Genomic DNA, 21,816 nt, shown 5'->3' with positions numbered 1-21,816 from the left:
CATGGACACGAAGAGGGGAACAACACACACTGGGGTCTACCGAAGGGTGGAGGGTGGGAAGAGGGAGAGGATCAGGAAAAATAACTAATGGGTACTAAGCTTAATACCTGGGTAATGAAATTATCTGTGCAACAAACCCCCATGACACAAGTTTACCTATATATCAAACCTGCACATGTACCCCTGAACTTAAAATCGAAGTCTAAAAAATAAATAAAATCACATTTTAAGTGATTCAAAAATTTGTGGGAAAAAAACTCATTTTTCTCATTTTTTAACAACTCCTCCCCACCTTCCTAATCTGTATGGTGATGACTTAGACGCGTAACCCAGTTATCAGCTGGGGCCTCCCTGCACATTTCATCCTTGCCTGAGTTTCTCTGGTTTTCTGAAAATTTCCAGAGGTATGTAAGTTCTCCATGGTCTTGGAGTTTACACGTCCATATTAGTCTCTGTTTTACAGCACATGAATCTGGATGTGAAACTCCACTGCCTCTCACACGCACCCGTGATGGGAGGTACCTCTTCACTAAAGATTTGGGGAGTGGGAGGCCAAGGCAGGAGGATCGCCTGAGGTCTGGAGTTCGAGACCAGCCTGAGTAGAGAAACCCTGTCTCTACTAAAAATACAAAATTAGCCAGGCGTGGTGGCGCATGCCTGTAATCCCAGCTACTTGAGAGGCTGAGGCAGGAGAATCGCTTGAACCTAGGAGGCAGAGGTTCCGGTGAGCCGAGATTGTGCCACTGCACCCTAGCCTGGGCAACAAGAGCAAAATTCCATCTCAAAACAACAAAAAAGATTTGGGGAGAGCGATGGAGGAGTTTACATGGCAATGCAAATGACTTCAAATGCATAGGCCTGCTGGCTACAAGGCCGCAAGTGACAGGGCTGCTCTCACTACATCCTGGACCGGTTTCAAAGCCTGGATCAATGCTGGACATCTTCCCAGTCACCAGCAAAAGGGCTGAAGCAGTATTTCTGAGTGTGGAAGATGCTGCCTCCAGAACCCTACCAGGCACCGTGCTTCCTTTTCAGTAGTGGAGGCATGAAATGCAGACATTTGTCCTTTACTTTGAAGGGGATATCCCAGGGTAACCCAGGCTCTGTACTGATGTGGCACTGTGTGGACTAAACATTTCACTAACATGGCAGACCTCCAGCCTCTGAAGCACAAGTGTCTTATCAAGGCCTCCAATGTACTTGCACTTCTTGCTCACCCAGTATGATTAACATGGTATCATTGATATAGTAGATCAATTTGATGTGATGTTCTCTCTAACTTCCAAGAGGCATTCTAGCAGTGCAACAGCTAGTGTTTCCTGGGTCCTTGCCGAGGTGAACTCCTACATCATGAGAAAGTGCTCTCTTATCAATGAATTCTTCTTTATCTAACTGTATGCTCTACCTCCCTCGATTACGCATACTCAGGATTGTTAAAAGAAAAACTTTAGACAAATTAAATTTAACAGAGTTTAATTGAGCAAAGAATGATTTGCAAATCAGACAGCCACTTCTCCCCAACCCCGTCTCCCTCCCCTCCCAACCAGAGAGGATTTATGGACAGAAAAAGGAAAGTGATGTTCAGAAAATGGAAATGAGGTACAGAAACAGATGGATTGGTTACAGCTCAGTGTTCGCCTTATTTAAATACTGTTCGAACAGTTGGCTGCCTGTGAGTAGTGGAAGTGTGGTTTCTGTGATTGGCTGGGACTTGGCTACTTGTTACAAGAGTAGATTACAGTCTGTTTACACATCCAGTTAGGTTACAGTTAATCCACTATGTACAGAAAAACCTTTAGGCTGAACTTAAAATATGAGAAGAGGCAGCTTTAGGCTAAACTAAATTTAACAGGATCCCTATGTACTCTTCCAGCTTCTGACAACATATGTTGTCCAGGTCCTGCAGCTCCTTTGAGGAATGGTCTCTTTTCTCCCTGAGCAGGCTCTTCAATTATGTTGTAACCTCACCCTCATTACTGGTTTGGTGGCAGGATGAAGGGAGACGTTGAGATTCTGTGGGGAAAGAAGTTGTTTTCTTGCAAGGCAAAAATCTCTGTATTGACTTCAAAAGTAGGGAGTGTTAACCTTTAACCAACCAGGAGAATGGGCCCCTTCTGCAGGCCCAGAGAATTCAGAGGAAATCTGGGAAGTCAAAATTTACAAGGACACTTGCCTATATGTCCTCACCCCAAATCTCAGGATCCCACTCCCTCCCGACTAGGATTGTGACTTTGACATAGACAGCTCACTAGGATTGAGAATTCTGCCTTCACTGGAGCTCTGCGACTTTTGTTTGCTTGGTTGGTTGGTTTGTTTTGTTTTTGAGACAGGGTCTCACTCTGTCACCCAGGCTGGAGTGAAGTGGCACGATCACGGATCACTGCAGCCTCAACCTCCTGAGGCCCAAGCAATCCTCCCACCTCACCCTCCCAAGTAGCTGAGACTACAGTCACGCACAATCACGCCCAGCTAATTTTTGTGTTTTTTGTAGAGAGAGGGTTTCGCCATGTTGCCAAGGCTGTTTTGGAACTCCTGAGCTCAAGCAATATTCCCTCCTCCGTCTCCCAAAGTGCTAGGATTACAGGCGTGAGCCCCAGCGCCCAGCTGTGGCTTTCTAATATAAGTTCTGGGTCTCATCTTCAGGAGGTCCAAACTCTGACTGCAGGAGATGAGAGTCTCTTGTGCTGCCAAGAAGATCTTCTGGTTTTTACATTCAGCCTGAAATTGGTGGTTAATCACCCATAACCTTTCATCGTCTCTCTCCAATGCATTGAGAGTGGCCAGTAACAACCATGCCATTTTATTGTCCTTAAATTACTACTTTCCCCAAACCTCTGGATGGGCCTACAGCCCATTCCAGTTTACCACTGGTGAAAGTCTTGCCCCACCAGGGACTCCATCTACCACTAGGGAAGGGTTCTCATCACCAGCCAGTCAGCAGCGACCCAGCTTCAAAATCCTACATTAGACGCTGCTTCCTAGGACCACTTTACCCCTGTGCCTGCTGTTGTAGGTCAGGTTCCTCTGGGCTGTCAGACTCTGAGATTTGCCTGATAGGGAATATTAGAAAATGCTTTCAGGAGCTGAGCCCTGAGGGCATGAGGGAAGCAGGATTGCACAGAAGGACAAGTTGAATTGAAGGGCAGTTACAATAGAGGCCTCAGCTGATCCTACAGAAAGTTCTAGAGCTGGGATAGTTAATCAGAAATGTCATGCACTAAGTTCTGGGGATGTGTCAACTGGTTACTGTCCCTGAGGGCAGGGCATAATTTTGGATGAGGTCACCCTACCTTGAAAGTGGCCAGTAAAACCCCATTTTCCCTCTACTCAATCCTGTTTCCCTCACCCACTCAGGGCTCAGCTCCTGAAAGCGTTTGCTAATATTCCCCTACAGAGGATCCTCAGAGTCTGAGAATGGGGAACCTGACCTACAGGTAGGATGACCAGGAGCAACCAGGACTGAGAAAAAGCCTAGGGCATGGGAACATCAGCGCTAAAACTGAACAGTCCCAAGCACGCAAGAATGTTTGGTCACTCTACAGCATCTGTCCATAAGCCCTGGCTTTAAAATACACTACAGGGAGCTGCGATTCTGTCAGTTATAATCTATCAATAACAATGAATATATCTGGCTGGGTGTGATGGCTCATGCCTGTAATCGTAACACTTTGGGAGCCAAGACGGGAAGATCACTTGAAGCCAGGACTTAAAGACAAGCCTGGGCAACGTAGTGAGGCTTCATCCCTACAAAAAAATTGAAAAATTAGCTGGGCCTAGTGGCACACACCTGTACTCCCATCTGCTGGGCAGACTGAGGTGGGAGGATCTCTTGAGCCTAGCCAGTCAAGGTTATAGTGAGCTATGATCGCACCACTGCACTCCAGCCTGGGTGATAGAGTAAGACCCTGTCTCTTAAAAAACAAAACAACAACAACAAAATGAATATATATGAATAGAATATACATCAGTAGTTAAGACGCTGGGCCACTGGATGCATTCTAAGGAGTAGGTCAACTAAAAAATGCTGCTAGAAGGTTTGTGACTATGTGACTATATTTGATTTGTAATATTTAGCGAGTCATTGAGTAGAAATATTAACATCTCTTAGGTCATGTCCCTGACATAAAAATGGAGTAGAAGTTGCTGAAACAAGGCCAAGGAAACAAGTTACAAGGAAATAAAAGATCACATCAGAAAAACTAGAAACATCAAAGGCATCAGGTTGGCTAGCAACAGCATCAGAACCACCTGGGGCTCTTACTGCAAATGCAGAGTCCCACCAGCAGAAATAACCTGATTTGGTGGCTCCAGGATTGGGACAGGAGGCCACTGGAGCCTTCCTTTTTAACAGGTTCCATAGAAGATACTAATGCAAGTGACACCAGATCTCACTCTAAGAGGCACTGCAGTGTTTCTACCATCTGCTTTCTTTTAGCCCATTGATTAATCACCAATTATGTTCTTAAGTTTTAGCAAGTTAGGTTGCCAGATAAAATACAGAACACCTAGTTAAATTCGCATTTCAGATGAACAACAAATAGCTTTTTAGTACGTCTCATGGAACCATAAAATATTAATAATATAAAAACATAATATACTATAATAGAAATGTAATGTTAGAATATGAATGATACTGTTATAAATTAAATGATCACATCAAATAGACATAAATAAGTAATTATAATAAAATATAATAGAAGTGTTTAGTAAGAAGAAACTATTCATTGTTTACCTGAAATTCAAATGTGGCTGAACATCCTGCATTTTGATTGGCTAAATCTGCCAGCCCTGCTATCAAGGGAATTTTCAAACACACACAAAAGTAGAAAGAAAGTAGAATAGACCCATGTGTAACCATCCCTCTGCTTGAATAATTATCAAAATTTTGCTCCAGTTATTTTTTTATTGAACTTTTATGCTTATCCCCCATGCTGTGGAGAACATAGAAAAAAATGATGTTCTTAAGTAGCTTATGCTTAAGTTGGGGAACATGGTACACATTCCTGAAATAACTATTGAAGAAATAGGTGCTAAAGTATGTGATGCTGACTGTAAGTTGCACAGTTGTTTGGGGAGGGGAGCATCAGCCAATGTTGACTGGGGCAGTCTTGGCTGAGGGGAGGCGGGAGTGGAGATTGTGTTAGGCCTGATAAAGTCTGTGTAGATAAAGAGATGATTAAACAGGCTTTCCAGGTGGTAGGTGAGGTAACCAGCATAACCAGGCTGTATTCACTCTGGCTCTATAAAAAAAACTCTCTTTCCATTTGAAAGCACTCACCACACCCCGACGACCCTCCACCCCACCCTCGTGCTTCACACTTTAATCATCTGGGCCCAGAGCAGCTGTCACCCATCAGGCTAATATATATCAAGCACTACTGCAAATTACATCATCAGAACCGATTAGCCCTTGAACATGTCAGCATAATAGCACTTCTATCTTCTCTGGGTGACTCGTTAATTAATCTCTGGAATATGCTGTCTTTGACATCATTGGAGAGTTAAATTTTTCCTAGATTGAAAGTAGCCCTGGGGAAAATTATAAGTTGATAAGAGAAACAAAATTCTATTCAGCTGCCCAGCTTTATGCTAATGCTCATGAAACGTCATGGCTACTTGAACCTATAGGCATGTGAAAGGAAAATAAATCTCAGTACCCCCAAATCACTAAACCAAAGGGAAAAGTCAAGCTGGGAACTGCATAGGGCAAACCTGCCTCCCATTCTACTCCTCAGTAAGATAGCTACAAAGATAAAAAAGCTATATACCTCCCTTACAATCTGCCCACAAGAAAATTCCCTGCGGACAAAGGACAGACAGAACTCAAAGTCATTCCTCTGTTCATGTAAGACAAATGCATATCTGATTGCTACCTTCGGCCTATTGTTTCACTAAGCCAGACTAAGGCCTAAGTGACTGTTCCTGTAAATTGCCGTATTCAGTGAAAGGCTCATCAGAAACTCAAAAGAATGCAACCGTTTGTCCTTTATCTACCTGTGACCTGGAAGCCCCCACCACACTTCAAGTTGTCTTGCCTTTCTGGACCAAACCAATGTACGTCTTATGTATATTGATTGATGTCCCGTGTCTTCCTAAAATGTAAAATACCAAGCTGTGCCCCAATCACCCTGGGCACATGTCTTCAGGACTCCTGGGGCCATGTCACGAGTGCATCCTTAACCTTGGCAGAATAAACTTCCTAAATTGATTGAGTCTTGTCTCAGATACTCTTTGGTTTACAGGCACATGTTGAAAAATAAAGCAAAGTACAAAATAATGCTCTGTGTCTTCTCTGGAATCACATTAACATTTAAAATGATCAGTTTTTTTTTTTTTTTTTGAGACGGAGTCTCACTATGTTGCCATACTGGAGTGCAGTGATGCGATCTCGGCTCACTGCAACCTCCGCCTCCTGGGTTCAAGGGATTCTCCCACCTCAGTCTCCCGAGTAGCTGGGATTACAGGCACGCGCCTCCACTCCCAGCTAATTTTTGTACTTTTAGTAGAGACGGGGTTTCACCATGTTGGCCAGGATGGTCTCGATCTCCCGACCTCGTGAAAAATGATCAGTTTTTCCATACGAGTGACAAGAAGGCAAAATGTGGGGTCTTACACATTCACACACTCACTTTTTAATTCCTCTCAACTTTAAATGTAACTGTAAACACTAAGAAGAATGCAAACTTGAAAAAAAATACTTTATTGAAATATAATATAGCTACAGATCAAGAAACACAAAATAACCAGTAGCCCCACAAGCCCTCTTCATGCTCCTTTGAAGTCAACACCCTTCATCAAAGGGTAATTGATTTCTTTACCTCTAATAGCATAGAACAGCTTTGACTGGTTTTGTACTTTATATAAATAGAGTCATATGATATGTACTGTCTTCTGTGTTTGCCTTCTTTCATTCCACATCACATTTGAGAGATTCAAGAGAAATAGCTTTTGTAATTAATATATACTCAACATTTTAAAAATTGGAGCTGGGTGCGGTGTTTCAGGCCTGTAATCCCAACATTTGGAGAGGCTGAGACGGGAGGATCACTTGCACCTAGGAGTTCAAGACCAGCCAGAGCAATATAGTGAGACCCCCAACTCTACCAAAAAAAAAAAAAAAATTGGAAAACATCCCTTTAGATTACTTTTAAAATCATATGTACGGGCTGGGCACGGTAGCTTACACCTGTAATCCCAACACTTTGGGAGGCAGAAGTGGGCGGATCATGAGGTCAAGAGATCGAGACCATCCTGGCCAACATGGTGAAACCCCATCTCTACTAAAAATACAAAAATTAGCTGGGCATGGTGGTGGGCGCCTGTGTTCCAGCTACTCAGGAGACTGAGGCAGGAGAATCGCTTGAACCCAGGAGGCAGAGGTTGCAGTGAGTCGAGATCGTGCCACTGCACTCCAGCCTGGCGACAGAGCAAGACTCCATCTCAAAAAAAAAAAAAAATTGTATGTATGTCTGTACACAATTTATTTGACCAAGACTATAAATTTTTATAAATGTCCTGCCTAAAAAGAAAAGTTATTTTTTCTTTTTGACATTTTCATTAATTCTTTTATCCTGGCCTATTATAATGAATATTAATCCAATTTCTCCAAAACTTAATCTTTACCCAGCTCCAAATGCCTTACAATCTTTGTAGCATTTTTATGAGAAGAGAAATATAAGAATAACACAAAGGTGTTTTCCAGCTGGTGGACCCACTAGCAGCTGGTGGCCACTAGGGAGGTCGATGTGTTGCCAGCTCTGTCCCTGTAAGGACATCTGTCATCTGTCAGAGCAATACTCTGGGACTTTCTCAGAAGAGTGCATGTGCATCAAGACTTGGCTGATTGTTTCCATTCACTTAATTATAAGCCTGAGTCCAGTTTAAAAAAAAAAAGGGAGTTCACCTATCACATAAACTACCAGTAACCATGGGAACTTCCAAAGTTGGCAAGACACTGTGGATTTATGACTTAAATGACCAGGCATAATGTAGAACGCAGGCAACTGTCACATAGATTTTTATACCATAAACTCCACAAACCATGCACAGTGTTGCCCTGTGATAGAGGCTTTCTAAAAAAATTCTTTGATTTTCTTAATTTTAAAAATTGTGTTAAAATACATGTAACATAAAACTTACCATCTTAACCATTTTAAGCGTACAGTTCAGTGGTATTAAGTATATCCATATTATTGTGCAACTATGACTGCCATCCATCTCCAGAACTCTTCATTTTGCAAAACTGAAACTCTGTACCCATTAATCAGTAACTCTTCATCCCCCCTACCCCAGCCCCTGACAACCATCATTCCACTTTCTTCAAGATGCAGATTTTTAAAGCACAAAACGCAAAGTTCTCTTGTGTACTCAATGAAGTCTCTTGGGACACAAATTTTCCTTAATTAAAGTCATTCTCTGCTCTCCAGAATGAACCCTAGCCCATTACCTCCTGCCCTCTTCATCTTTGCAAGGGTCATAATCCTTTGGTCAAGTTCCTGCCATTTGGACAGGAAGGATGAGCTATTTGACTCACATGTAAGGACCCAAGTAGCCCTCTTGATGCAGTGGGCAGCACTGTCAGTCTCATAAGTGTAAGGACCTAGAGGGTATCTCACCCTCAGCCATCTCTCCCTTTCATGTCTGCTTCTGCTTATTCCAAGAATGAGAAGAAGCAGAAATGCGAATTGCACCCTGGTTCACCTGGGGCCTTCTGCTGACACAGGAATCTCCTTCAAAGTCCATGAGGCGGGATGGGCTGTAACTGTTATCTACAACTAGGCAATTTCTGACTTTGTTCTACAATTCAGTCCTTCACTCCTTAAATTCTTGAGCCACCTTATTCCCCCTGACCAAATGGACTTGCTGTTAACTAAAAGCTATATCACTAATAACTTCTAGTTATGGGTGATTGACAAGATCGGCAAATCATCTTGCCAAAATGCAAACATAAAACTGGACAAAACTGACCAAAACAACCATTTCAGCACTCTGAGATCAAAGACACACAACAGTCTGAAAGCAGTTATGCTTGAAAATGACTGAACTCCAGGTAAGAACAGTGAGCATCTGATGCATTTGGCCTGGGGCCTCTCTCATTCCCCTTGCTGACCCCAGCTTGGTTAATGTAGATGTTCTGTCTGGGAAGGGCAAGCTGTCAGCGCAAGCGGCACCTCTACCACAGTCAAAGGGGCTCATTCAATTTGGAGTACCCATTCCTAAAGGGAAAAATGAAGAGCACAAAAGTAATAGTTATACAGGTTATTACAAAATCATCTATGGTAATTTTTCTTCTCATTTCTTTCTTTCTTTTTTTTTTTTTTTTTTTGAGACGGAGTTTCGCTCTTGTTGCCCAGGCTGGAGTGCAATGGCACGATCTCGGCTCACCACAACCTCTACCTCCCAGGTTCAAGCGATTCTTCTGCCTCAGGCTCCCTAGTAGCTGGGATTACAGGCATGTGCCACCATGCCCAGCTAATTTTGTATTTTTAGTAAAGGCGGGGTTTCTCCTTGTTGGTCAGGCTGGTCTTGAACTCCTGACCTCAGGTGATCCGCCCGCCTCAGCCTCCCAAAGTGCTGGGATTACAGGCATGAGCCACCACGCCCGGCCTCTCATTTCTTATCTAACTTTTTTCAAAGACATGAGATTGTATAAAGCAATAATTACAACATTGTATGGCTGTGTTTATAACATATAGATGTAATATATATGAAAATAATAGCACAAAGAAGGTGGGAGGGATAGAAGAATATTGAAGCAAAATTTTTATGTTTTTCAGGAATTTAGTATTAATCTGAAGTACATTATGATAAATAAAGACATATATTGTAATTCTTAGACTGCAATCTCTGAGAAATAGCTAAAACTTTTTTCAAAATGTGGAGTAATTCACACGTTACCCTAAAAATATTTAACACAAAAGAAAAGAAAAAAGGAAAGCAATCAAGGATTAACCGATTAATAAAAAAGAAAGTTGACATATAGAAAACAAATAGAAAAATAGCAAATATAAATCTAACCATATCAACAATTACATTAAATGTGAATGGTCTACATACCCCAATCAAAACCCAGAGATTATTAGACTGAATAAAAAGACAAGAGCCAACTATATGATATCTATAAGAGGCTTAGATTCAAAGACACAAATAGGCTGAAAGTAAGAAGATGGAAAAAGATACACCATTCAAAGAGTAACTATTAGAGGACTGAAATAGTTATATTAATAACAGACAAAACAGACTTTAAAACTAGAAATATTACTAGAGACAAAGAGGAACAATTTCATAACAATAAGAGTCAATACATCAGAAAGACATAACAATTAGAAATATATGTGCCTTTAACAACTAAGCTCAAAATACATAAAGTAAAACTGACACCTTTCTCAGAGATAACTCACATGAAGCAGGGGGAAAAGTTACTGTCCTCTGATTACTCCAACTCAGGGCCCCCACTTTATGCTGCTAAGTTATACAGCATTTATCATGACATATTGTAATTGTCTGTTTACTTGTTTGGCTCACCTGGAGCCTTTTTTTCCTTTTGTATGCCCAGGATACAGCACTTTTTTCAGTCTGCTCAGCAGATACAGAACAGTTGACTTTTGTAATCAATTAATTAATAAGTGAATGGTATCCTAGGCAGAGGGGGAGAAGCAAAAGACAGAGTGGCATATTGCAGGAACTGTAAGTTGTTCCAAATAGCTTGAGTTGTGTATTCCAATGTAAACTATTGATTGGATTTAAGTCCAGACTTATTTGGCCAAACTTTCTTCAATATTTTGAGGATGTATTCTTCAGAACAGCATTGGAGAGACGATGGCCTGAAGTGTAGGATGGCTATGAGGGACTGATGGGAGATGAGCCTGGAGAGGCCAGGCCAGGAGGAACTTGGTAGGAAATGCTAAGAGATTTGAACTTTATTCTGCAGACCACATAGAGCCATTGAAATATTTCAGACAAGGGAGTAACATAGTTTAATTTGCATTTGATAAGGCTCACCTTGGCAGTGGCACAGATGATGAATTGGAAGAAAGCCAGGCTAAAGGCAAAGAAACTAGTTGGAAGGTAGTGTCAGTAACCCAGGCAATAAATGACAAAAGCCTGGGCTCAGGTTATGGCAGTGGGAACAGGGAAGAGAGGCTGAGTTAAGAAAACGCATTTAGAAAACAGAACTGACAGGTCTTCATGACTAATTACATTGTAGGGTGAAACAGAAGGAGGTGTCCTTGAAACATTCCAGGTTTCTGACTTTGACAAACGGCAGGTGGTGGTGACATTCATCCTGACATTCATCCTGACTTAGAAAGGAGAAATGGGGAAGAGGTTTACTTTGAGGTACCCAGGAGAGTCTGGTTGGAAATTCACATGACAGACTCAGGAGAGTGTTCTGGGCTGGATGTGAAGAGTTGAGAGTCACTAGAAGATTGTTTCCACTGAAGTCATAGGTTTGGATAAGGCCACTCAGAGAAAGTACATAGGGTAAGAAGGGAAATGAGCAGGAGATTGAATCTTGGGGAACATCAACATGTAAAAGAGATAACAGGAGAGGACACTGAGAAGGAAGAAACAGAGGTAGTAGGAGGAAAATCTAAAAGGTGAGAAAACCCATCAGGAAGCCAAGGTGGGACTGAGAGAAAATATGATCAAATCAACATCAAATACTAGTACATCAAGAAAAAAAAGATACAGAATGATAAGGAAAGAAAAGTATTCATTGAATTTGAATCTGCTAAGGTTATTGTGAGTCTTAGGAGAGCAATGTCAGTCGAGTGGTGGGCTGTGGTGGGGTGGGTTGAAGACCAAGATAAGCCAAATGATGGTGGGTTGAATTAGAGACCTACCACAGAGAAGTACAGATAGGAAGCATTTAGGACTCTTCCAAGGAGCTTTGCTTTGAAAGGGGATGAGAGTGAGCTGGAGGGCAGTAGTTAAAGGGGAGAAGGGGGTCTTCGGAGATGCTGCTTTTGGAAAGTTTGGATGATGTTAAAGAGAGCAGGAGAGCGTGCTTATGGGCCAAGGGGAAGCCAGAGAGAGAGGGAAGATGACATCATAAGGGATTGAGCAAGGTTGCTAAGGAGGCAGGAGGACAAGTGATACAGATGAGGCCCACTGCATTAGGCCCAGAAATGTTTTCTTATTCTAGTTTCTTCACCACCAATTGATGAATATCCGTAAGACACAATTTTTAGGATAGATTCAGTAAATTGGATTGAGAACACTTCTTATACATTTTTGTACCCCCCACCATAGTATGTTAGATGTGGCAGGTATACCTACAATTCTTTTTTTTTTTTTGAGAGAGAGAGAGAGAGTCTTGCTCTGTTGTCCAGGCTAGGGTGCAGTGGCATAACTACAGCTCACTGCAAGTTCGGATTCCTGGGCTCAAGCGATCCTCCCACCTCAGCCTCCTGAGTAGCTGGGACTACAGGTGTACACCACCATGCCCTGCTGATATTTTTCTTTTTTGTGGAGATAGGGTTTCACTATGTTGCCCAGGCTGGTCTTGAACTCTTGGGCTCAAGCAATCCTCCCTCCTTGGCCTCTCAAAATATTGAGGTTATAGGGGTAAGCCACCACACCCAGCCTAACTACAATTTGTAAATTCATTAAATCGTTCCTCTGATGAATAATTAACAACTCCCGTTGTTTACAGGAATAAAGGTAGAAGCTAGCTCAAGACCTTCAGAATCTAACTAAAATCTTGGTCTCCAGGTGGCTTCCACTGCAGCCTCCCTCTCCAGCCAGGCTGTTGTGTTGGCTTACCCAGGAACATGACTCGCCCATCCTGCTGCCTATGCCCTGCTCCCACTCCATCACAGCATCACAGTACCTTTTCATATAGAGTGAGACTAAGACTAAAATCCACACCAACCATGGCCTACAAGGTCCCTCGGATCTGCCTCCTGCCTATCTCTCCATTGCATATGCAACCGCTCTCCCCACACTCTCTTCTGTTCCTTGAACAGGGAAGTATTTTGCTGCCTCCATACAGTGGCCCTTGCTTTGACTGCTGCCTGAAATGCTCTTTGCTTAGCTCTGTGTGGCTGGCTTTTTTACCCTTCAGGTCTCAACCTGACGTCACTTCATCTAAGCACTGAGAACAATTTGTTTATTCTCCCTCCACTTTCCCCCTACAGAATGGAAGCTCCATAAGGGCTGGAACCCCACTGTCTTGTCTCTTTCTTACCCTCAATGTCTATTACAGTGCTTGACAAATGCCTTTAAAATATGCTTCATTCATGAAGCATGAATGAATGAACAGCTCCTCCATAATCTCAACACCCAGCTTAAATCCCACCTCCATAGTAAATATGAATAATAGCTGACATTTATTTAGTGCTTACCTTGTTCCAGTGGTTACATATATTATCTCACTTAATGAGATCCCTCAATTTACCTCCTGTAACTCACACAGTAATTATCCATGCTACTCCTTTCATATTGAATCACAATTTAGCCTCTTACTTTGTTATTTAATATATTACATGCATCACCCTTTTTGCTCCAGTGGCATAATTACTGCTCCTCCACAGCCCAGTGCCAAAGCACACAGAGAAAGCTCAAGATATGCTGAATGACTGAAGATGTCCCCGCCCCCCACCTGCCATCCCTGGGGTTATAATAGTAGCATAAGAAAAATGTTGAGAGGTTGTCTTTATTATGTCAAAGATAAGCACAGTCAGACTTTAGTTAAAGCAGTGAAAACACTTTACTGAATAACTATTGACAGTAGGGGAAAGAGCTGAGTTCCCTTCAGATTCATGGAGAGGTCACCCGGCTTTTTAAAGAGAAAATGAATTGGGGGGCAGTGGGGCAGGGAAGAATTGCAGGTGCTTAAGAAGAGTCTGCGAAGTGAAAAAATTACAAAAAATGAGAAGAGGGGACCAGTTCCTGTGAGACCCATCTAGGCTTGCTAACAGGTGCTTATTGGAGTTAGGCTCCTACCCTCCAACAAAGGCTAGGAGACAAGGCCTTGCCTTCAGGTATTGGCTGGAACAAACAGTAAATTCTTCTTCTTCTTTTTTTTTAATTATACTTTAAGTTCTAGGGTACATGTGCACAACGTGCAGGTTTGTTACTTTTGGCAGTCTTGAGTTTTCTCAGGCAGGCACTTTAAAGGGATCTAGGGTCATTCTGGGAATGTAGCCTTGAGCTGTTTGAAACTATGTAGCATTTGTTCATGTCTTTATAGGCCAAGGTTGAGGACAAATTGGGAAGAGGACTCAAGGAGCCTGATTAGAGTTTGGTCAAAGAGAGAATCTTTTGTCAACTGTAAACTTCAAACAGAAAATCTAACCCACTTTGCAAGTGGACAAACTCAATTCCACCTGTAAAGGTGTAAAACATGTTTAAAACATGATAGTTTGAGTTTGAGGTATGAGATATCCAGTTCAATCCCCTCATTTTCCAGAAGAACTTGTTAAAACCTTAACTTTCTAGAAAGAATTGTCTATTCTGTCACAAATGCTTCAAAACCAAGTTCACAAGTTTCACATTGAGAAGCTATAAGAATGGGTTCCTAGCATAACGTCTTAACTGCTGGGTTTTGAAATATCTGCTTTGCAGTGTTGCAGAATTCCAATCAGAGGAGCCCTGCAGTGTTGAGGATTTTAGGAGTCCCTTCATACACGTCCAGGCGGTGGCTTGGGGAACCTGAAATCTGTGTTGATGGAGACTAAAGGGAAGAGGATCCTCCCAAATTCCTCTAAATGCTTCTGCAGTCTGGAAATTCTTTTCTACATTTCACCTTAGGTTTCAGTTACAACCTACTCCTTCAGGTTTGGGGCTCAGATCAAAAGGAACACCCTTAGACTCCAAGGAGTCCTCCCTTCATTGTAAAAGATGACATTGGGACATTCTGCTCTGCTTATACCACCTGGGTGTGGTCCTTCCCAAGGCTGGCAGTAAGCGTGGAGTCCAGGAGGGCTCTTTTATCCAACACTCTACCCTTGAGCGCCATGAGCATTATTCCTGAAATCATCTCAGGCTCTGACACTTAGTAGTGATTTCCTCCTTTGGGTTTCACCCTGGAGCAGATGTGTACAGTCAGGAAAATGTCACCCAACCTGTCTCTCCCCATCTGACAGGTCAGCAGGAAGCACCTGTCCTACTGGGTGTGTTTTCTTTGCAAGGGCCTTCCTCCTATAAGAGAAGGTATCTTCTCTCTCTCTCTCTCTCTCTTTTTTTTTTTTTTTTTTTTTTTTTATTGAGGCAGAGTCTCACACTGTCACCCAGGCTGGAGTGCAATGGCCCGATCTCAGCTCACTGCAACTGCTGTCTCCCAGGTTCATGCGATTCTCCTGCCTCAGCCTCCCGAGTAGCTGGGATTACAGGCGCACGCCACCACATTTGGCTATTTTTGTATTTTTAGTAGAGAGGGGGTTGGTTTCCATATATTGGCCTGCCTGGTCTTGAACTCCTGACCTCGTGATCTGCCCGCCTCAGCCTCACAAAATGTTGGGATTACAGGTGTGAGCCACCGCGCCCAGCCAGTGTCTTCTCTTAATTAAATCTTAAACCCTACATTTCCTAGTGTTCATTGCAGTAGAATCTGGGCAATGTATTTTACCAAGGACTCTTGTTTTTGAGCTTCTTAAATGGCCGGGGAGGTAATTAAATGCCATGGGTCTAATGACACACACACTTTCCATTCCAGCGGCTCCAAGTTCCTTCTCTGATAAATAGTTTAGCAATTATCTCTTTGGCCACCACCTGCCTCCCCCGGGAATGGTCTGCCAGGGTGATCTGTACTCCCCTGCCATTTTCCAGAGTCTCTGTAAATTAGGAAGAATTCCTGACGTTTCGGGTAACGTAGCTCTTTATGGGAGTGGAACGTGGCTATCTTTCCTCACTTTAAAATAGATTCTGGAGACTAAGCACCATCAAGGTGGCCATGATTTACCAAAATGCCAGCTTTTCAAAGTTCTTAAGTGTACAACCTTCCAGACTGTAGACCGAACAAGGGTAAAGGAGACAAAATGTATTGTCATGATTTTGCACGGCTAGTCCCTGGCAGAGTCAAGACCTCACATTCACTCGAGGGCTCAAATTTAGATATTGACATCTCCAAGTGAAACTAGAGTCCTAAGTGTGTGTGTCAGGTCACTTACCAACTGTAAATGAACATTTAAAATATGCCACAATGCACTCGTGGCACTGCTTACTTTTTATCTGTTTTACATATCAGGAATCAAAAAGAAAAATAGTCTGATCCTGACCCAACCTCTAGGAGGCCCAGGTTCAGGGTCCCGCCACCAGCAGGAGGAGGGGTGAAAGGTGACTAGAAGAGCGGCGTTAGAACTGCAGGAATTTCAAGGTCGCCTCCTAGGCCTCAGCGGTGGAGGCTAGCACGAAGGCGGGGCTGCAGCGCTGCCTGAACCAAAAGTACGCTGCGCTGCGGCGGGGCACGGAACGGGCTGGACTTCGGCTGGATGGGGCCTAGCGGATGGTTGGGCCGCGGCGGGATGGGGCGGGGCTTCGGGCGGGATGGGGCGGGTCTTCGGGCAGGATGGGGCGTGGCCGCGGCGGGATGGGTGGGGTCTGGGTGGGATGAGGCGGGACTTCGGGAGAGATGGGGCGGAGCCGTGGCGAGGCGCCGCAGCAGAAAGGAAATGCGCTGGCGGGGAGACCGGGGTTGGTCCCTGGCGGGGCAGGGGGCGGGCTCAGGCCGGAACTCCAGAGACCCTCAGCCAACTGCTCCTGCGCCGGGCGGGGCCGTCGCCGCCAGCGGCTCCGAGCGCCGGAAGGGCCAGGTCTCAGGGCTCCTGGAGCTGCAGGCGGCGGGAGGGGCTACAAGTGGGTCCATTTTTTGGTATCTTTTTTCCTCCTTTTCTTGGCTCATCCCCAAAAGCGGAAAGTTTAGGGCAGAGCGACAATCAGACCCATCCACTATGCCCCAACACGTGCAGGGCTGCGAGGGCGCCCGTTCCTCCCGGGACCCCAAGCGGTTTCTGGTACGCCTGTATAGACGTATCTTCCCAGAGTGAAAGTTGATGTTTAGCCGTTCCGAAGTTGGTGCTTTGTGGGAAGGAGAACAGCGGGAGAGCCGTAAGGAACGCAGGCGTCCTGACGTGAGGAACGCCTCTTAACACGCCCCGTGGCATGGAGTTTGACAGGGCCCTGGATCCCTGCGTTCACCCCTCCTGGAGTCCTGGACGCCCACCTGGGAGCAGCGTCAGGGCCATGCCACTTTGACCCACGTTAAACGCATTGCATCCTCATTTCTGTGTCCCATCTAGATGCTTGACTCAGTGATGCAGAACCTTTCAGAGTTAGCTGGAAGCCACAGCCCTGCCTCTTGATGCAGCCTGGATCCAGCCGGTGTGAAGAGGAGACCCCTTCCCTCTTGTGGGGTTTGGATCCTGTGTTTCTAGCCTTTGCAAAACTCTACATCAGGGATATCCTGGACATGAAGGAGTCCCGCCAGGTGCCAGGTATGTGGCTAGCCACCCTGGGATGCCCTGGGCTGCATCTGCCACCCTTTCCCAAAGTCTCAGAAAGCTGGGATTAGAGGCTTTTAGGAGAGCCTTCCCTGCTGCAGGCTTTGAAAGGGACCTAGCCTGGACCTTCGCATGAGTTCATTTATTTGCAAGGTAAAAAAACAGTCTAAATCTTTTTTTTTTTTTTTTTTTTTTTTTAAGTAGGTGTTTGGGGGAGTAACCTTTGTACTGAGGTTTTTACCTCCATTTAGGGTCTTTCATACTTGAAAATGCTCATTTGTTTTTCTTTGGCCCTGCTCCTGTTGGAGAGATCGCTGGGCCAGATATTCCTAGGCCTGGCTCCTTTCCTAAATGTGCCACTTACCTGGTCCGGGCATGTGACTCACCTTCTGCAAAGTCTGGGTTTCTTTGTAAAAATGGAGCTTAACCCTGTGTAATGGAATCTTTTGATTCCTGATATGTAAAGGGGGTTTGTTTTCTTTTGAATTAAGCAGAATCAAAATATTATAAACTCCCTGAGAGGAAGAACATCATCTGTCTTGTTCACCTTTGTAATCCCAGGGCTTAGAACAGTGCCTGGCATATAGTGGGCCCTCAAATAGAAATAGCAGTTGAAGCAACAAGGCATTATACATGTAAAGTTTAAATTTTCTTTTTTTTTTTTTGTATTAGAATAGTGGCTACTAGAGATAGGCTTATCTTACCTAAAAATATAACAAGTATAGTTTGGGGTGGATTTAAATAATTCACGTAGCTGTGTAATAATTCACAAATAGCCACATGTTTACTGTGCTATTTGAGAAGTTTGGTTAAACTTTCTTTGCTATTTTGACTGAAGCTTTCCAGTCAAGGTCCTTCTGAATAACAAACTATGAGTTAGAAGTAGTCAACAATCTCAAGCATCCACAGTTTCAATGAGATAAGGTTTTGTTTGTTTCCAGTTAAATGTACAAATATATTTGGATGACCTTATGCTAATGCCTTTTGTACAGATTTTTCACCACACCTTTATTTCCTAATTATTGTTGGAAATGGTCTGTGTTTTCCCTTGGAAGGCAGCCAACCTCCTCCACAGTTTTCCATTTTCCAGTCTGGTTTTCTTCATAGCTCATCTCTTCAGGAAGAAATTAATTCACACCAAATTCTAGCCTTGCTTAATGATCTTCTGCAGGTGAGAAAACAGGTACCAAGGACATGACAGGGGCTTAACTCTACCTGTAGGCAAAAGACTGTGATGTATTAAAAACAAACCAACAAAAACAGGACCAGTGATCTTTGATTTATCACTGGTGAGAATGTTTCCAAGGTGTTTTAAAAATGAAACCGCACGGTTAAAGCAGACATCAGCTGACAGATTGGATACTTTTCGACCTGGGGCCCCCAACCTCTGGGACCACAGACCGCTACTGGTACATGGCCATTAGGAACTGGGCCACACAGCAGGAAGTGAGTGGTTGGCCAGTGAGCATTACTGCCTGAGCCCCACATCCTGTCACATCAGCAGCGGCATTACATTCTTTTAGGAGCGCAAACCTTATTGTGAACTGCACGTGTGAGGGATCTAGTTGCACACTCCTTAGGATAATCTAATGCCTCATGATCTGAGGTGGAACAGTGTCATCCCCAAACCGTTCCCCCAACCCCCATCCCCGGAAAAATTGTCTTCTACAAAACCGGTGTCAAAAAGGTTGGGGACCACTGCTTTAGACTATACCATACTGTTCTGGGGGGTGGGGAATTCCACTCCTAGGTTTTTGTTTTGTTGTTGTGTTTGGTTCCATTTACTATAAAGGCAAAACTTTTGACTACATAAAATTTAGGATTGTTTAAACAGCAAAGAATATCTTAAACAAAATAACAAAGACAAACCCCAAAAATGATAAAATATGAAATGAATGTGTTGTGTGATAAAGAATTTCACTGACCTTTGCCCTTGGTTCCTGCAGGGTAACGTCTAAATTATTATAGTTTCCTGAGTGATAGGAGCGTCATCATTATTCATGGTGCCCTCTCGAACCACGCTTGAATTTATGTGAATCAGGTGGTTCATGCTGGATCCCTAGATAGTTTGGGGTGGGGCTGTCTATGCCTAAAAGACCAACTGTTCGATTAGAGAGTTGGGGGTTTTGAGCCAGATCATATCAGTCTGACCCTTTGGGAAGGGAGTGGGGCTGGAGATTGAGTTCAGTTATGTGGCCAATCATTCAGTTAATTGTGCCTACCTTATGAGACCTCAGTAAAAACTCTGGACACTGAGGGTCAGATGAGCTTCCCTAGTTGATAATCATGTGTTGGTGTGTCAGGGGGCAAGGTGTCAAGGACACAGAAGCTTTGTGTTTGTGCCCTCCCAGACCCTGCCCTAGCATCTCTTCATTTGGCTGGCCCTGATTTGGATCCTTCATGGATAAAACTATAATCATAAGTATAGCACCTTCCTGAGTCCTGTGAGTCATTCTAGCAAATTATCAAACCTGAGGGAGTGTTGGGGACCCCCAAATTTATAACCAGTTGGTCAGAAGTGCAGTTGGCCTGAGGACTCTCACAAAACTTGGGACTCATGACTCAAATGAGGGCAGTATTGTGGGGGACTGTGCCCTTCACCTGTGAAATTTAACCTATCTTTGAGTAGTTAGCATCAGAATTGCATTGCAAAATGATTGCAAAATGTCAGCTCCTCAAAATTTGAATTTAGAGTTGAACTAAGAAAAATACTGTGAAATTTGATTGTGGTGGTATTTAGATTTGTGTGGGTTCTTTTTGTTTTGTTTTGTTTTTGGGTTTTTTTTGCATTAAAAAAAAAGTATCCCAGGTACAGTGGCTCATGCCTGTAATCCCAGCACTTTGGGAGGCCAAGGCGGGAGGATCACTTGAGCCCAGAGTTCAAGACCAGCCTGGGCAACAAAGTGAGACCCCGTGTCTGAGTTTTAAAAAACAGTACCTATGGTCCCAGTTAGTCAGGAGGCTGAGGTGGGAGAATCACTTTAGCCTGGAAGGTCAAGGCTGCAGTAAGCTGTGATTGTACCACTGCCTTCCAGTCTGGGCAACAGAGCAAGACCCTGTCTCAAAAAAAAAAAAAAAATATATATATATATATATGTATTTTTAATAATAGCTCATAACATATGGAAGTTGTATTTATTGTTTTAAATATCTCTATCCATGTCAAACTTTAATGATGGGTTAAATAATAGTGACTCTTTTATTTAAATCAGCATATAATACTTATCCTATTATTCTAGTGGGTACAATGAAGTGGAAATAATATATTCATAAGAATTATATTAAATCTGGTTGAAAAAGATTATCTTAGGTGTTTTAATGCTGTCAAACATAAATAACATAGCATCGATTAAATAACAGCAGTTAAACTAAAAAGAGAGCAATCAAAAGTACTTTTAAAAAGAGAAAACAGTCAAATGTCTTGCTGTGGTTGTGAATGTTCAGGGTTGGCTGCTTGAAATCCGAGTCAACCTGCCTGTGACCCTAGATCCCTGAACCCTTATAGCTTGATCCTCCTCCTTCTTGGGGGCCTGATGATCCAGGGGGTCCTCTGATGCTTTTAGGCCTCTGTGGGCTGCATGTGGAACAGCAGGAACACAAGGGCCTTGGGAAAGGCTGGAACATGAGCTCTGTTATCTAGTATTTGTTACCATTTTCTTTTCTTAGTTCATTAAGCTTTCTCTCAGTTGACAGAGCAGCCATCCAACTTTCCTGAGCTCTCTTCTTATAGAAGATCACTTTGATAGAAGAAAATGGCTCTCTAATTCTTTTTTCCATGTCTTCAGCCATCTTTTTGTAGATGCTGTGCATCTGATACGTATAGTTCACGTTTCTATATACTTGGAGAAGTTTCTTCTTTCTAAGCAGTGTATTTCCTCCTCAGTTGCTTTTCTCTGAGTTTTAAAATTCAAACTATCTGTTATAGTCTTCTGATCTCTTTCTCGGTTGTTCTGTGATGCTTTTAAGATTTTTTTTTTTCATCAGCCACTTGGAACTGGAAGGGTTTTGTTGCATCTTCATCTTGAGTGACCATGTCTGTCCTTAAAGGCAAGTCATTGTTGTCAGTCCGTGAGATGAAAATTCACAGGGCTCACTTTTCTGTCCTTTTTCAAGAAAGTCTACTGTGTCCACAAGTGAAGACCTGTTCAGATTTTTATTAAGTGTTGCCACATACAAAGTTGGTACCATTGGATGACTGGCCTCCATCACAGGTGACTTGAGTACTTCATTGGTTTGTGCCATTAGCCCAGTCTTCTCAATGCCTTTCCCCCAGACTTCAACCCAGGAAGAATACCTTTTGTTCCACTCTTCTCCCCATCTGAAAGTGTTTTTGCTCTTTATTAAAACCACGACAGTGGTATATGCTAGGATCTCC

General features: G+C 43.3%; 1 protein-coding gene across 6 annotated transcripts in view; it reads left to right on the top strand.

Moving 5' to 3' along the window:
- The first annotated feature begins 16,604 nt into the window (after window positions 1-16,604).
- STN1 (STN1 subunit of CST complex) overlaps window positions 16,605-21,816 on the top strand; it is a 61,391-nt gene continuing 56,179 nt past the window's right edge. For 3 of the 6 annotated variants that reach the window (XR_010147009.1, XR_010147008.1, XM_009459196.5), the window contains exons 1-2: window positions 16,667-16,797; window positions 17,241-17,435. Coding sequence is in view for 4 of the 6 variants with exons in the window: in XM_009459196.5 (XP_009457471.3) it covers window positions 17,303-17,435 (133 nt within the window). In the remaining 2 variants the exon portion in view is untranslated. Of the gene's footprint in view, window positions 16,798-17,240; window positions 17,436-21,816 lie in introns of all 6 variants that reach the window. The other 3 variants (XM_063782084.1, XM_016919280.4, XM_016919281.4) reach the window with 3 other exon arrangements.

The sequence above is a fragment of the Pan troglodytes genome, chromosome 8 (genome assembly GCF_028858775.2).
Source record: "Pan troglodytes isolate AG18354 chromosome 8, NHGRI_mPanTro3-v2.0_pri, whole genome shotgun sequence".
Taxonomy (NCBI): Eukaryota; Metazoa; Chordata; class Mammalia; order Primates; family Hominidae; genus Pan; species Pan troglodytes.
This window is presented reverse-complemented; position numbering and strand designations above follow the sequence as displayed.